This window comes from Xenopus tropicalis, chromosome 6 (genome assembly GCF_000004195.4).
Source record: "Xenopus tropicalis strain Nigerian chromosome 6, UCB_Xtro_10.0, whole genome shotgun sequence".
Classification (NCBI taxonomy): Eukaryota; Metazoa; Chordata; class Amphibia; order Anura; family Pipidae; genus Xenopus; species Xenopus tropicalis.
This window is the reverse complement of record NC_030682.2, coordinates 114419243-114436912: the sequence shown is the minus strand read 5'-3', so window position 1 is coordinate 114436912 and position 17670 is coordinate 114419243. Positions and strand designations below refer to the sequence as shown.

Genomic DNA, 17670 nt, shown 5'->3' with positions numbered 1-17670 from the left:
GCCGGGTTGGAGCTGCAGAGTGCCATTGAGCCCTATGGGAGACTTTCCTTGGGCCGGGTTGGAGCTGCAGAGTGCCATTGAGCCCTATGGGAGACTTTCCTTGGGCCAGGTTGGAGCTGCAGAGTGCCATTGAGCCCTATGGGAGACTTTCCTTGGGCCAGGTTGGAGCTGCAGAGTGCCATTGAGCCCTATGGGAGACTTTCCTTGGGCCAGGTTGGAGCTGCAGAGTGCCATTGAGCCCTATGGGAGGCTTTCCTTGGGCCAGGTTGGAGCGGCAGAGTGCCATTGAGCCCTGTGGGAGGCTTTAAAAATCATGCACAGAAGGATCAAAGTCAGTAAGGTTTTCCTGCCATTTACAACCTTTCGGATACAAAAATTTTGTGACTTTCGGATCGCCAATACAATATCATCGTGACTATTGGGATTTTTATGTAAGCATTTTCCCATCATCAGAAATTATCGTATCTAATCCGAACTCTACCCATTTCGGGATTCGAACTCGTACTTTGATGAATCGGCCCTATGTGTGGCATTAGCTTTAAGGAATGTGATTTTAAAGGTTTTGGGTTTAGTTTGGCCAGGCACTTGGATTTTGGCCAAATCCCAATGAAAAAGACTCGCAACTGGCCGAATCCCACACATCCCTACTAGTCTTCATGGATTTTATAGTCCCTAATCTCTATACATGGTTCAGTGCTCTATGACCTATATAACACTGATCCTAATGAAAGCAGAGTTAAAGGAGACATATCCTATAAAAATTATGAATGTACCAGTGAATTATACTCCTCTAGATATAGAAGGATTGTGCTTAAAAAAGTTGTGTTTCTGACTGATTTATTGAGAAATTCCACCAAAACCCCACTAGCCCCGCCCATCTGTTCCACTTCCTGCTGGCTGAAATCTCTGGATGAGCTGGGGAGCCGGCGGCCCTCCGTACCCTGCACTGTGGGATAGGAACCAGCAGCTAGGCTGACCTGATAGGGAACTGAAGCCTGTCTTTGCTTGTGTGCCTGCAGGGCTGTGATTGGCTCTCCCCCTCCTACTGTGCTTCTGGCAGGGACTGTTAGGACACGCCCACTCTTCATTTCACACTTGATGGAGAAGTGAGAGGATCTATAGGGAGCTCCAATAAAGGGGCCATGTTTACAGAGAGGATTCATTTTTAGCCCAAAGGGAAACCAGCACCGGATATTATTCATAATTGCCTACAAAATAGGCGTTTTTCCCCATTTATCCAATATGTCTCCTTTAAGAAAGTCAGACCATATGCTGGGTGCCAACGTGGTAGTCTCCACTTCCTACTTTACAGTAAAATGTCAATACATTTGGTAGGTCCTGGCCTGCTTCAAATCATGAATTAAGTCCTTTACACACAACCTGAAGCCAAATGCTGGTGATCAGTCTTCTTTCTAGAGTATTTGACTAGAGTGGGGTATGAGGCAGAGCTGGCTCCATTCTCAACTGCTGTTCAGCCTGTCTATCAAGCCACTGGCCATACACATTAGGTCATGTACCACAACTGAGGGGTTCTAGCTACACGTGTAATAATTTCAAGTAGGGATCAGATTTTACATTTTAAGACACCATGGGTTCCTTGTCACCTGGTGGCATGCTGGGTGGGGTTATGACATCATTGAGAGGTTATTCAGTCACTAAAATGCAGTTGACTGGATTTCTGTCCAGTTTTCTAAATGTTTTAAACCTGGCAGATAATTTTTAATCCAGTTCAAAACAGGACAGGTGCCAACCCTAACTGTACTTGATAATTACTAAGCCATGTTCATAGAAAAATTCCCAGTGAGTATCTTTAAAAAATGCTTTTAATTTATTGGCTGACTATTGTTTGGGTTTTGCAAGGCAGAGAACTGAACAGATAGTTGAGATCCGAACAAGCCTAAGAAAAAGTGAACGTGTCAACCCTTGCCAGGGGGCACCCTGCATTCTTGGAAGCACAGCGCTGAGCTGCATGCCCCTCCCAGAAGCGCAACTTCCAATGGGCAGGAAGCAAAGTGAAAAGGGCAACTCTTACAAACCAATCTCCCATCTTTTTTTCCACACAAAATGTATTTTTTCCCCGCAGCCCATGAGGATATGTAGCACTTATTATTACATTATTTCTGAATTCACCACATGGGTTCATTTACCAACGTTGGCCATACTTTCAGCTGAGCAGTAAGCCGCAGCCCCTGACCAGATAGAAGAAAATCAAACTTTTTCACAGGCTGCCACAAGCTGCTGTTCAGGTGCTATCTCGCCCGGTGTTTATAAAAGTGCTAAATAATTAACTCTCTGCTATGCTTTCCGCCATCTCCGAGGAAGAATGCCCTTACGTCTATTTCACTTTTCCGTTAATCATTTGGGTATATTATCTTTTGTACCAGCCAAAAGAGTAACATAGCTCCACTCTGACTAACAAGGTGACTAAACAAACCATCTCTCCACGCCTAATCCGAGAAATGGGCGCGGAGCCTGTCCCTCAGTGACGCCACGCCCGCTGGCCCCGCCCCCCGCATTCTATCCCCGTTTTCCCTTGGAATCCCTAACTCTCGCGAGATAGTGGTTCGCTCTCGCGATGTTTGAGCCGCCGCCGGAAACAGGCAGCCTGTGGGATGCTGAGTCGTCAACAACAACAACAAAAACAAGAGGATCTTCCTGACAGCTAAGGAGACAGCAGGCGGGTATGACAGCTCTGCGGATGGGTGGGTGTCAGGGCAAGGTGTTAGCAAGTCATACGCTCAGCACTTGCTTGTCATGATGGAAGTGTAGAAAGGGTCTTTCTGATTAGCAGGCGACTCCTCCCCCGGCCTATGAACGTGAGGCCACTGGCAGATGCTCTGTAGGAATGTCCCTGTGTGTCACTCACTTTACATTTCAGCATGTCGCCTCCGGAGATAAACACCTGACTGACAGCAATGGAGCCCCCTTGTTATATTCTGTGATGGAAACCTGCCAACATGGCATATGACAGGGCATTGCACAAGTGTACAGGCTGTGACAGGGCATCCCACAGCTGTGTGTGGCCCTTTTATTCCACAGACCTTAGCAGTGGCGCCACATGGCACCTATAGAATTCACAATGGTTTGTGCCCCATAAATATTAAACCTTTAGGTCCATGTGTTCCCAGCTTCACTTTCAACTTGTCCAGCTCCACTTTATTGCTACTTGTTTCTCTTAGTCAGCCCATCTGTTTTCTTATGGGTCATGTCATTAGGGAGCTAACATTTAGTCTGCTCATATGGGAAACCTTATTTCATTTTATCATTTAGAGCCAATAACATTTTACAAGATCCAACTCTGGATCACTATTACATTTCTGGTATCATTGCTTTCATGTTAAGGACATTCAGTGTACCAGAAAACTGTAGGGAAATGGTTAGTCCTGAGTTTTGATCACCTATAGATATTTGCCATGTATGATATGTATGTTCATTATTGCTATAATAATATCAGTATATGCCTGATGCTTTTTTGATTTGCCTGGCAAAAGCCATGATTCCAGGGTAGTACCAAAATTCCAAAACTCCAGAGAAAAAAACCAATAATGCTAGTGTCCAGAACAGTAACAAAACTATTCTAGTCACTCATTAATACTACAGACAGAATGCCAGAGATCTAGAGCCTTCTCCTGGATATAGGTCTAAATAGTGTATATAACAAGAGCCAGGCTTAGTTTCGGTGATAATCTCCACACTCTACTATATGGAAACAATTTTAACTGGTACAGGTAGGGGACCTGTTATCCATAATGCTCGGGACCCGGGGTATTCTGGATAAGGGATCTTTCCATAATTTTGATCTCCATGACTTAAGTCTGCTTAAAATGATTTAAATATTGGAATAAACCCATTAGGCTTGTTTTGCCTCCAATAAGGATTGTTTACATCTTAGTGGGATCAAGTACAAGGTTCTGTTTTATAATTACAGAGAAAAACGAAATCATCTTATAATGGAGTCTAGGGGAGATGGCCTTTCCGTAATTCAGAACTTTCTGGATAACGGGTTTCCGGATAAGGGATCCCATACCTGTAGTGCCATATTAAATTATGCCTGTTAAGGATGTTTTTGCCAATTACATCGTATTTGGTTTTTGGATGACAGTCTTAGGTTAAGGACTTTATTACAGCATTTTATTGATATAATATATTGTGGTTACTCCTCAAACTTATTTGTTCTTAATATTTTTGTATGTCTAATGTTTCTAAATATACTACCAGAAAAATAAAGCTTAAGCAACTTAAAACTTTGTTTTCTGGGAATACCTATCACTAACTGTCAGTGTAACTGACCAGTCGAAATTTGTGGTGTTTTTAACTTTGCTTCTTAGTGTCATCTATCCCTTATATGTCATAACCCTTAGAGCTCATTGGACTATTATTTAAACCCCTGTTAATGACTGTGGTTGATCAGAATCTGTAGAATTTAGAATCAGTCAGAATCTGTCGTGGATAGTTTTCTGTTCTAATCAGTCATAATTAGGTGCCCAACTTGAATATGTCCATATACTTTACATTATGGTCTGGAATTGTTTCTGTGTGAAATTCAATGTGATAATTAATTCTAGAGACAATGGTACCTGTGATCTATAGTCACTGTTTATTTCCACTGATTACATTTGAAAGCATTTTAACCCCCCACTTCAGATTTTGCCCCTGAACATTTTCTAAGAATAGGTTAGTCAACCAATTTCACCAGTACTGCTACACATTTGATTAAAAGATCTTTACCAACAAACTTTTAATTTATCCTGGGGTTTCATAAATTACAAATATATTGTTTAAATGTTCTATTGTAATATGTATTTTTGGTGCAACATCCTACAGCTTGCCCGGAGTTATCATTGTTTCATTAGCATGTTATGACTAAGATGAAAATGTCATTCGTAAATTTTTAACACAGTTTAGTGCATAGTGCTTTTATTCTCCAGGGTTAGGTTGCATCTGAATGCATTAAAATGGCATTGTGTATTTTTTTAATTTTGTCCTCACTCCCATTATTGGCACAGAGTAGTAGAAAGTAAAATTATGGTACAGGTATGGGATCTGTTATCCAGAATGCTCGGGACCTGGGGTCTTCCGGATAAGGGATCTTTCCATAATTTGGATCTCCATGATTTAAGTTTACTAAAAAATCATTAAAACATTAAATAAACCCAATAAAATTGTTTTGCTTCCAATAAGGATTAATTACCGGTACATCTAAATTTGGATCAAGTACAAGGTACGGTTTTATTATTACAGAGAACAAGGATTTCATTTCTAAAAATTAGAATTATTTGTTTAAAATGGAGTCAATGGGAGATGGCCTTTCCTTAATTCAGAACTTTCTGGAAAACGGGTTTGCAGATAAGGGATCCTATACCTGTACAGGTATAGTCTACTAAATATCATTTATACATTAAAATAATTTTTTGCCTGATGAAATAAAACATTGTTCTATGCAACTTTTCAATATGAATTTATTACCATGTTTTAGTGCTTTAAAAGTTATTTGCAAATGTAATTGCTATTGAAAGCAGCATTTGCTTAACTCCTGTTATGACTTTTTAAACAAATGTTGCAAAGGTCAGCCTCCTCCATCAAGACAGATCTGTCAGTTTGCTGGTTTGTGTTACATTGTTTCAAAAGTCAGAGCCACCAGGGCAGAGAATAGAAAAGGACAGACAACACTGCTTTTATTAGCAATTAGATATACAAATAACTTAAACACCATAACAAATTTGTAATGAAGGTATATTGCAAAGTCGCTTAGAATTATGTTTTCTTTTTGGGTTGAAATACACTTTTTAAATAAACCCAATAGGATTGTTTTGCCTCCAGTAAGGATTCATTATTAATCTTAGTTAAAACAATTCCTTATACTTGATTTCATTATTACAGGGGAAAATAAAATCCTATTTAAAAATCTGAATTATTTGATTAAAATGGCATCTATGAGATGGCCTTCCCATAATTCAGAGCTTTCTAGATAGTGGGTTTCCGTAAAGCAGATGCCTTTGCCCATGCCCATGCCTATATATAGACTGGTACAACCCACAATCTTCATGATGTCTTAAAGGTTACTTTGAAGCAAGAAATGTAAAAAGAGAATGTGAAGCTTGTATGTTTTTGTAATGTTACTCAAATAGCACAGGTCATGTTTAGTATACAGGTATGGGATCTGTACCTTGTATTTGATGGCGACTAAGCTGCACGAATCCTTATTGGTGGCAAAACAATCCTATTTAATTAATTTAATGTTTAAATATTTTAGGCTAAGGTGGTTCAAACCTAGTTCCCAAATAATAGATCCAATAGATAGATATTTGTTTTATTGTGTTTATTTATGTTTACAGATTATTTTGGGTGAGTAATTTATAAGGAATTCTGTATATGTTCCTAAAGTTCATTAGTGGCTCAGTCATGCTTGCTGATCCATATGAGCTAAAGAGCATGCTATGCACACCTAATTATGCTAATTATACAGGGCATGACATAATTAATGACGCACAATATTTTGTAGGAATATGCAGAACAGGCCTCAGTAAGAGTTTATTGCAATATTATTAATATACTTAAAGGAAAACTATACCCCCAAACAATGTAGGTCTCTGTGAAAATATATTGAAGAAACCAGCTCATGTGTAAAACACTGCTTCACCTAAATTAACCATTTTCATAAAAATATACTTTTTTAGTAATATGCGCTATTGGATACTCCTACATAAAAAACTGCCATTTGAAGAATAAAGGCTACCTCCTGTGATCTTCGTATTCACAGTGCACACAAACATGCTAGGCCCCATCAGCCATACATGCTAGGCCCCATCAGCCAATTTTAGTGTAATACAGAGTGCTATGGGTATGGGATATACAGGTATGCAACCTGTTGTCAAGAAAGCTTGGGAACTGGGGTTTTGTGGATAAGGAATTATTCCGTAATGTGGATCTCCATAAGTCTACTAAACAATCATGTAAGCATTAAATAAACTCAATAGGATTGTAGGATATGATTAATTATATCTTAGTTGGGGTCAAGTACAAGATACTTATCATATTTCTACTGAGAAAAATGAAATCCTTTTTTAAAAATTTGAATTCTTTGATTACAATGGAGTCTATGGGAGATGGTCCTCCTGTAATTTGGAACTTTCTGGGTTACAGGTTCCTGGATAACAGATCCCAACAATATCCCATACATTAGATAATGTTCTTGGATGCTAGGCTTTTCTTCATAGGAATAATGTGTAGCACTAAGTTTTAAAGCTACTTTAAAGCTGCTAAAAAAATAAAAAAAACTTTTTAAAAATATTGAATTATAGTGCCATCAACATGGATTAACCGATATTTAAGTTCAGGGTATCAGTGCCAATAAACTGATACACACTTATTCACAGACTTAGGACTAGATTTACTAAAACTCTAACGTTTCTTTTTTTCCACAAATGTTTGATATTTACTAAAAAGTCTGAACTGGAAATAGTATGTGTGGGAAAAGTCACAGAAAAGTCTAGAATTTTTTCAATTGTCACACCTAAACCTCTACTTTTTAATTGTTGCACAAAAAAACAGCATCAAAAATCCGAAAACCCCTAAAGTTTCAAAGCAAACAAGGATCATTTAGGGAAGGGACATCTGCCATTGACTTCTACATAATCTTGACAAGTTTTAACTGGTGATTTGTCAGATTTGCATTTGTAGCAGTTTTATCACATAGTAGATTGTGAACTTTTTTCTTTTTGTGGGTTTTAACGCTAAAAAAATCTGAAATGGAAAAAAATTAAACTGTTAGTAAATGGGCCCCTGTGAATTTCAGTTGACTTGTCCACCTAAGGTATTGCATTAAAATATATATCATCAATTCGTTTGAAAGTCGTAATGCTTCTATGGATTTGTATATTACAAGACCTGAACAGAGCAGCTCCAAGGCATCTGACATAAATGTATAATATATGCACATTAATATAGAAATTAGTTATTACTTTTTATGTGTGCTTTCTAACAATGTTGTTTTTATTTATTTTCAGTCTCTAAATGAGCACAGCAAAGTTAAAAGCAAGATCTAGAGGACCTTAAACCAGTCATCATGAAGTTGTATGTTTTCCTGGTGAACACTGGAACAACCCTGACTTTTGACACCGAGCTAGCAGTGCAGACGTAAGAAAATGAATTGTCTTTTTTTGTGTTGTAAAAAACATTTTCGGAGCCCTGTGAAACAAGTCTGGATATTTATTAATCTCTTGGCTTTTAGGGCCCTTTGACTTTTCTAAACAACACACATTGTGGCATATATGAAACAGCAGTTTGTAAACTATGGCAGCTGCTGCCAAGAACCAGGCTGCCAGATCTTAGGACCTACATTGGTAAAGTGCTGATTTTCAAAAATTAAATTGCCAATAACATGTTTGTTTGTAGCAGTGCAATAAATTACATTTGACACCCATTTATCAGCACTTATGCACTTAGCCAGTCTATCCTGATATGCAGAGAGCTTTGTGACAAGCCCATAGCTGCACAGAAGCTCATTTATTTAAACTATATAAAACTAATGGCACACAGCACTTTCTGCTCACCTCTTTAATAAGGCTAAATTCACTGATCTGCAGGAAATGTTGTGCCTAAAACACAAGTGGCAGCAATCGGGACCTCCAATCAGATGGTTTTGAAACAGGCTTGCATGAAAAACATTGTTTTCCATCTAATAATGTTGTAATCAAATGCCCTGTGGATCATTTATAAACTCTGGCAAATTTTACACCTGGGCAGTAACACATAGCAATCAGTCAGTGATTCGTTTTTTAGCCAACTGCAGGTAGAACAAAAAAAGGCAAATATCTTATTTTTTACCATGGGTTACTGCCCAGATGCTAATTTACCCAGTGTTTATAAATAACTACCCCATCTGCTTTAAAGCTAACTATATAGGGTAACATTATATCTAAATTCACACAAAACTCTTTTAATTTTTGGTGTTACTGGCCCTCTGTATAAACAAGCCTCACTGCTCACCCATTATTATGATTTTTTTGGCTCACGGATGAGCAGAGTGTTTATTTGTGCACTGGTAATAGAATGATTTACCTTGCAAGAACCAAACATGAGTAGCTTTAGTTTCCCTGTTTAACTCAAGAAATTAAAAACAACGATAGGCAAAATATTTCATGCTTGGGAGTTGTCACACCTCTGCATAATATAGTACTAATTGTGACCCTGATTCCCTGCCTAAGTCCATTACCCTCAACTTTCTCAGGACTTTGTTTAACATTCTTTTGTGTAACATGTTTCATATGTTGGGGATTTTAGGTGTGATCTTGCAGTGTAGTTTTTAGCGTAGTGTTGGAGCTGGGTCCATAGCATTAGGGATTTTCAAAAATGTTTTACTATTTAAGCAAACTGAAAGGGGCCTTGTAAAAATGTAATGTGGAAGTCTGTAACATTGATTTATTATGGCTAGTTGCCTCTATTTTGGTTTAAAGTGTTAAACCTATTCTAGGATTTTTTTCAGATGGGTATAATTATTTTAAATGGCTTTTGAGTTATTACCGTATATACTCGAGTATAAGCCGACCCGAATATAAGCCGAGGTACCTAATTTTACCTAAGAAAACTGGAAAAACTTATTGACTCGAGTATAAGCCTAGGGTGTCACCTGTAGGGCTGGTGCGAGCGAGCCAGAACACGAAGCACAAGAAGTACAGCAGGATAATCTTGTTACACGATATTGCTTGAGAACTGATAATAGATAACTGACATAGATCCCCCCATTCTCAGCAGAAAGCATATTGACATTAACCTATTGCTGCTGTCTGTATACCCGAGTTTTCACAAAGTCCACACTTAAATAGAGATGACCCAGTTGTTACCATATACTCAAAAGTCCAGTCCAACCCTGGAACTCATTTGCACTTTATACATACTATATATAGATATAAATCCTTATGGCAAGTACCTTGTTTGGAACATGCTGTGTGCCTGCTACTATTTACAGTTATTATCCTTAATAATAGGGCAGCTATTATTTATATTATTATTATGTATATTTCCATTTACAGCCCTGACTTTGGATATACAAACCCCAAAGATGCAGCCTCCTCCTGATACCATCTTGCCTCAGGATACACACGTTATAGTTACAGCCCATCCCTCTAATACCATCTTGCCTTACTCTAAAGCCCCACACGCTGCATGGACAAAAACTCCTGCAAAAGTCGCAGTATTACTTACCAGCACCTGCGACTTAAAGTTCCCTCAGTCCCGCACTCTTCCTATGCCAGCTTCCCAGAACCGCCATCCTGCTGGGCGCTCTTCTGCTGTGCTGGGCGCTCTTCTGCTGTGCTGGGCACACTTCTACTGTGCTGGGAGCGCTTCTGCTCTGCTGGGCGCTGCAGTCGCGCCAGTGACGTCACGCGCCCCCTTCAGTTACTCATGGCCTTATCTTACAAGGTGTAAGATAAGACCATGAGTAACTGAAGGGGGCGCGTAACTGAAGGGGGCGCGTGACGTCACTGGCGCGACTGCGGCGCCCAGCAGAGCAGAAGCGCGCCCAGCACAGTACAAGCGCGCCCAGCACAGCAGAAGAGCGCACAGTTAGCAGGATGGCGGTTCTGGGAAGCTGGCATAGGCAGAGAGCGGGACTGAGGGAACTTAAAGTCGCAGGTGCCGGTATGTAATACTGCGACTTTTGCAGGAGTTTTTGTCCGTGCAGTGTGGGGCTTTTAGAGTTGGTTGAGGGTAGGCTGTCATGTTGGCGGGGGCAGCGGGAATCACCAGCAGGGGGTCAGGAGGGTCCGTGACTCGAGTATAAGCCGAGGGTTAATTTTTCAGCACATTTTGCGTGCTGAAAAACTCGGCTTATACTCGAGTATATACGGTAACCTTCTTATTCTGGATCTTTCCATCACACAGCTGAAAAACTGGAAATGCTGTCTGTCACTGAGCGAGGCTACATAAACTGACCAAAGAAAATTAAATTTAATATAGTTCTTACTTTCTTATTTTTTTAAGCGCTTAAATATTCATCTCATGTTTTGATTTTAAAACCAGTCCTCTGGGTACTAGGATAATTTAAGCAGTTGCAGCCAGATAACTGTTGATATATATAATCCAGGGCAATATATATATGAGTTTTTCCTCATTTGGCAGATTATCACCCAAAAAGATTCCCACACAGCACCTGGTATCAGAAACCAACATAACTGTATCAAGTTTATTGCAGCTAGCCACATGTAACAAGGTATTTGGCCATATAGATTGTTGCGGTTTAATTAAAATCTGTAGTTATTACTATACTATAGTACTTATTTCAATAATATAGTCTCTAAAAAGTCCTTTTAATTATAACTGTTTTCTTGCCTTTTTAGTGTGACTGATCTTAAGCATGCTATCCAAACAAAGTACAAAATTGCAGTCCATCATCAGATACTTGTTGTCAATGGAGGGGAATGTATGGCATCTGATAGAAGGGTCTGTAGCTACAGCGCTGGTACTGTAAGTACACATTGTCTACTGTATATTTAAGTATTAATAGACATAATAACAGGGATTAAATGGGGTGGTTCATCTTTAAGATAACTTGATATGTTGTGGAATTGCCAATTCTAAGCAACTTTGCAATTTTTTATATTTTTCAAATTATTTTCCTTTTTTTCTAACTCTTTGCTGCTTTCAAACAGGTGTCACTGACCCCAGCTGCCAAAAAACTATTGTTCTGTGATGCTACAGTTTTATTATTATTGTTACTTATTACTTATCTTTCTATTTAAAGAAAACTATACCTCTGAACAATGTAAGTCTCTTTAAAAATATATTGCATAAACAAGCTCATGTGTAAAACCCTGCTTCATCTACATAACCCATTTTCTTAAAAATATACTTTTAAGTAGTATGTGTTATTGGGTATTCCTAAATAGAAAACTGACATTTTAAAAATTAAGGGCCACCTCCTGGGATCATGGGATTCACAGTGCACACAAACAAGCCAAGGCACGCATGCATGCTAGGCCCCATCAACCAAATAATGGACAGAATTCTGTCTTTTTCTTCCACACTTCTTCCTGGTACAGTTAGAGCTGCATTATTTCTGGTCATTGTGATCTCTGAGGGAGCACACAGCCCATCACTAAATGGTGGCTCAAGGGAAAGGATGTTAAAGGGCAATATAAAAAATATATATAAAATATATTCCAGTTTGGTGAGATTGTTTATTAGGTCAATTAACATAATATAAACTGTCTGTTGATTACATTTTCATTCTGGGGGTATAGTTTTCCTTTCAGGTCCTCTTCTATTCATACACCAGTCTCTTATGCAAACCCCTACCTGGTTGCTAAGGTAATTTTAAACTTAGCAACCAGATTGCTGCTGAAACTCCAAGCTGAACAGCTGATAAAAAAAGAAATGAAATCATTAAAAAATTTAAAATAATAAAAATTGAAAACCAAATGCAGATTGTCTCATCATACTATACTACATCATACTAAAATTTAACTCAAAGGTGAACAACTCCATTAAAAGTCGTAATGAAGACATTTTTACAGGTGTGTTTTATGATTTGTGATACTACAGTGCTACCATACTATAGTACTATACTGTAGTGCTAACTACTATATAGTATATAGTTGTTAAGACTAAAAAAATGTACCCACACACGGGTATGTGAACAAAACTACAATGATATAATGAATGAAGGACCAGCATTCTAAGGCTTCATGATCCAAAAGTTGGCACAGTTGTATGTAATAAAAAAAACACTGGCGTGGTGCAGTTTTTGAGCACTCAAAAGACTCACAAAAATTTTAATTAATTGTTTCAACACTAACCCGATAAATTCGGTGTTGGTATATTGGGTAGAGTGCACCATTCAATACATAACACTTCAGATATGAGTAAGTCAAACTGCAACTAGTCAAAATTCATTCAAAAGAGAGGCTATAATTTGGAGTACTGGAGTTTATATTAGCACAGTGTTATTAAAGCTTAGCTAAATCAAATGCTAACGTAATAAAAGGGGATAAATGCAACATGATCATTTTGTCAATTTTCATTTAAGGGCCATGGCCCACTGGGAGATTAGTCGCCTGCAGGTAATCTCCGCTACTGTATCTTTGCTAAATGCCTTCCCACCAACAAGTGAACCACCAGTGGGAGGGCATACACGTTGCTTAATTTTCTGAGGTTGTGCAAAGTTTCCTGCGATACATATGCCTTCCCACCAGTGATTCCCTTTTTTGCCAGTGGGAAAGCATTTCAGGGAGATTAATTGCCTGTGAAAGCCAAGATAGACAAGATTTTCCATAGGTGACTATTCTCCCTGTGGGCAGTGGTACTAAGTGCCCTTTTGCTAATGTAAACAATCCAAGTTGGGTCACTAATCTGTCCAATGATTGGAATTATATTATTTAATGGAACATTAAAGAACCGCTAGCGTACAAAGACCTTATGGCAGTTCCCCAGCACACACATTTTTCAGAATTTTGACAACTGCAGTCTTTCCTAATTCTATGTTCCCTACTTTGTTTTCTTGGACCTAGTGCCCTTCTGATGTGCACACTGGGATCACTTTAACATGTAAATAAATTACCAGCCAGGCATAGTGATAAAGATGGGAAGACCCCTGCACCTTTATTACACCATTAATTGACATTTTAGGGGTACACCACTTTATTAGTTATACACATAGATTTGTGTTAAAGATTTAGGGGCAGATTTATTATTGCTTGAGCAATCATAAAGGAACCCCTGCGTGAGTTAAGGAACATACGCTGGGTTTCAGGGGGAAAAAACTTATTTGACGTATTTTTCCCTGAGCAGGTTTTCTTAAATAAGAAAATAATCAGCAGCTGCCCCTTAGTGTCATTAAAGTTTTCCATTGCAAGTTAGTCTATTGTTAGCTTATTTTCTAAACTATGCCATGACAGACTAGTGCAATTTATTTCAGATATCCATGGAAAGGAAAGAAAGAGACTGGTACTTTTTTTGATGGCTTCTTGGAGTTTCTGTGTCCTTTACTCAAATTTACAGATTTGCCCCATTTTCAAAACCCAGTATCTTGCCAGTGAAGTAATTGTAGTGTAGGATTTATTCAGCATTTAATGTGAATTGTTTCAGGGAATATTGTAAATATCCATTGGGCTTGTGTAATTTATATATGTTATAATATGGTAGCTGCATTCCCAGAGATTATGTAGTTGATGGTAATGTTTAATATTGATTCCCAGTAGGGATGCACCGAATCCACTGTTTTCAGATTCAGCCCAACCCCAAATCCTTCGTAAAAGACTTTTCAACTTCTGTGTTTAAAAATTTGCAATTTGTCATTAGTGAGAAGATGAACTTTTGTGTTTATTGTTCAACGTAGATGTTTAAGGTGATGCGGGTTATGTGATTGTTCAAGATATCTTCTTTTATAAAGGCCAGTGTTTCTTTTAAAATCTAAAAATGAATTGATTTAGGGGCAGATTTACCAAAATGTGAGATTATTTCTTGCTACGGAAGAACTCTCCCACATTCTCTTCATTCCTATGGGACTTTTAGAAGCGTATTTATCAAATGGTGATGGGCAGCCACTATGACAACTCTTAACTTTCACTTATTAATAAATACATTATTTAATATTTTATAGTAATGAATAGAAAGTGGGTGAATTTTTCTGTGGTAAGAAAACACACATTTTATCACATTTTGATAAATCTGCCCCTAAGAGATTTCTCTTAACTCTTAATTTTGTTTCCCTCTTAGGACACAAATCCAATTTTTCTATTCAATAAGGAAATGATACTCTGTGAACGTCCGCCAGTGATTCCCAGGACAACATTTTCAGCAGAGAATGAAATGGAGTTAAAAGTTGAAGAGTCACTTATGATGCCTGCAGTATTTCACACAGTCGCCTCTAGGACACAGCTTGCAGTGGTGGGTTTTTCTGTTTTTGTGTGTCCTTTATCTGCTTCCTCCATCAGGTATATCTGAATTCTGAAGCAATAATACACCTGTCTTTTAAGTTAGAAAAGGACATTTATAACTACAATTGCAATGTGCACAGTGCAATTTTGGAAAAAAATCCACAATGCAGAGGTTTTTTCCATGCAGCTGCTCAAAGAGTTGTGCCTGCCGCATATGTGACTATGCTTTAATAAATGTAATTGTGCGAGCATTTGGTATTTGGATGCAAGTTGAAGCTAACATTTGTTGCATCACTTGCAGAGCTTGGTGTTAAAATGATATTAGTGTGTGATTGGTTTTGTGCAAGTCTGCCTTGCCTATTGAAGCAACCTGCTGTTGGAACTCAGGTTCAGGGTGGTAGTAGCTTCAGGGTTCTTTAGTAGGCTCACTTGCTAACTAAGCTAGCAATTTGCTCCTTTGATGGATGCTAGTTTTGTGACTTCTTTTCTATTATTTAAGCTCTTTACAATATTGTTATTCTTAATACAGGCTGGGATCCCTTATCCAGAAATCCATTATGTAGAATGCTATGAATAATGAGAAGGTCATCTCCCATATAGAGTCAATTTTAAGAAAATTTTATTAAATCAAGATCACATGAAAACTCAATGGGAAAATTCAGAATTGATTGAGATTAAATTAAAGAAATACCACTTATCCACAAATTCTCAGGTCCCAAACATTGTGAAATAGAGATCCAATACCTGTGCATCCTCAATAGCACAGACACTCACCACAACACAACAGAGGAATAATCAATAAATAGTATTTTAAAGATATAAAGTGACAGCTTTCAGGTTGAAGGATTCTTTTTTGTAATTTTTTTTTTTTTGGCCTGGCGTTGGTAACATTTCCCACCAATTGATGGGCAGGGTCCACATTTGTTAAAGAGACTTAGACTTCATAATTATTTTTTAAAATGTAATATCACCTAAATTAACAATTGCACCCCAAAAACATCCTAAATGAAGTCAGTGCTCAATATTATTTATTCATTTTAGTTAAAGCCAAGTATAGGTGGCACAGGCAGAATCAGATGCTTCTTAGCAAACTTCCTGTGTTCCATCAGCTTTAGAATTCAATCATTTCAACTGTTTGTTTTTTTTATTGCAGGAAATGTATGAAGTCGCCAAGAAGCTATGCTCTTTTTGTGAAGGTCTGGTCCATGATGAACATCTTCAGCATCAAGGATGGGCAGCCATTATGGCAAATTTAGAAGACTGTACGCATTCATACCAAAAGCTGCTTTTTAAATTTGAAAATGCATATACAAAGTATATACAGTCTATAGATGACATTAAGGTGAAATTAACAAAGTAAGTGTTCAACAGTTGTATTTGTTTTGTTGCTATGTTTTCTTTTATTTGTTTTATTGATTGACTACTAAGGACCAGTAGCATGGGGTTGGCTAAAGTTGGCCATACTCTGTAAGATCCGCTCATTTGGCAACGGAGCAGATCTTCTCCCGATATGCCCACAAATGGGAGGGCAATATCGGGCTCACTAGGGCCAAACTATCAAAGTAAAATGGCGGGCATAGGCAACAAGGTCCCCGATCCAACAGAAAAATCAGACCAGATGTTGGTCGGTGAAGTCTGTCATACATGGGCAGATAACCTGCCAAATCGGTCTAAAGAACCAATATCTACAGCTGAAATCGGACTGTGTGTGGCCACCTTTACAGTAATTAAACTACTATGCTGGCAGATGTATAAAAAAAACAATACATCACTTAACAAAGGTTTCCACGGGATTATCGAAATGACAGTAATCTGAAAGGTGCTAGCTGTAGATTTCTGATGTAACATGCAGCTAAAGGTGGTCATACACAGGCAGATTTAAGCTGCCAATTCGAAATCTTATTTGCCCATGTGTGAGGCCCACTGACAATCCTCCCCGAGATGTCAATCTGTAAGGCTTTATTTTCCAGTCGAACCAATGACCTAATCGGCTCATTGATGTGGTCCTCGCTCCAACAGCTCCTATTTCCTAAGGCCAAATGATTAAAGCAGCCCAATATTGCCCACCTTAGGTGGTCGTATCGGGAGAAAGATCCCCTCATTTGGCAAGGTCTTTGAAGTATGGTCACCTATATTCAGACAGCAAACCACTCAACACTTGTATTATATGTCTGTGTACCAATGTATATGGCTATATGTATGTAGATGTTTGTACATTTGTCTTTGTATTTGTATCTTTGTATCAACATATGTTTAGATCTGTAGCTCTGTAAATGTGCCCACTGCATCAGACTACATGTATTCTTATGTGTAGACGTGTCTGCTTGTGTGAATCTTTGTGTGTGTTTTTATTCATTTATCCACCTAGCATGTGTGTGTGTGATCATTTTTGTCCCCAAGATGTCTTATTGACTTTGTTTATATGTGAATATATGTTTGTTTGCATGCTTATCCTTCTATATTATGTTACGTTATTTGTAAGTCTCTTTATTTCCTTGTTTGTGCCAGCGTCGCCATAGTTATTTTCAGTTAATATGTCAGGCTATATATGTCACAGCCTACTGACGTAGGCCCCTTAGGGTGAAGCACTCTAATGGAGTGTTCCATCAAACAGTATATTAATTTGCAGTCAAACTCATGCTAGTTGATTTCAGTAAAAACAAAAATAACATAAAAATACAAAGAGTATCTTGAAGCTGTCATTTGCATAGAATACAAGGACCCCTTATGGGTATTCTGAACTAAAATGAGAGCACTTTTCAGTTGCAGTGAGGGTGATGTGTCATGACTGAGA

General features: G+C 38.3%; 1 protein-coding gene across 2 annotated transcripts in view; it reads left to right on the top strand.

The window, feature by feature from the left end:
- The first annotated feature begins 2553 nt into the window (after positions 1–2553).
- rb1cc1 (RB1 inducible coiled-coil 1) overlaps positions 2554–17670 on the top strand; it is a 73377-nt gene continuing 58260 nt past the window's right edge. Inside the window, exons 1-5 of one of the 2 annotated variants that reach the window (XM_012965289.3) lie at positions 2554–2681; positions 8007–8136; positions 11340–11466; positions 14716–14886; positions 16030–16232. In XM_012965289.3, coding sequence (XP_012820743.2) covers positions 8066–8136; positions 11340–11466; positions 14716–14886; positions 16030–16232 — 572 coding nt within the window. In that variant the 5' untranslated portion in view covers positions 2554–2681; positions 8007–8065. Of the gene's footprint in view, positions 2703–8006; positions 8137–11339; positions 11467–14715; positions 14887–16029; positions 16233–17670 lie in introns of both variants that reach the window. The other variant, XM_002934103.4, reaches the window with a different exon arrangement.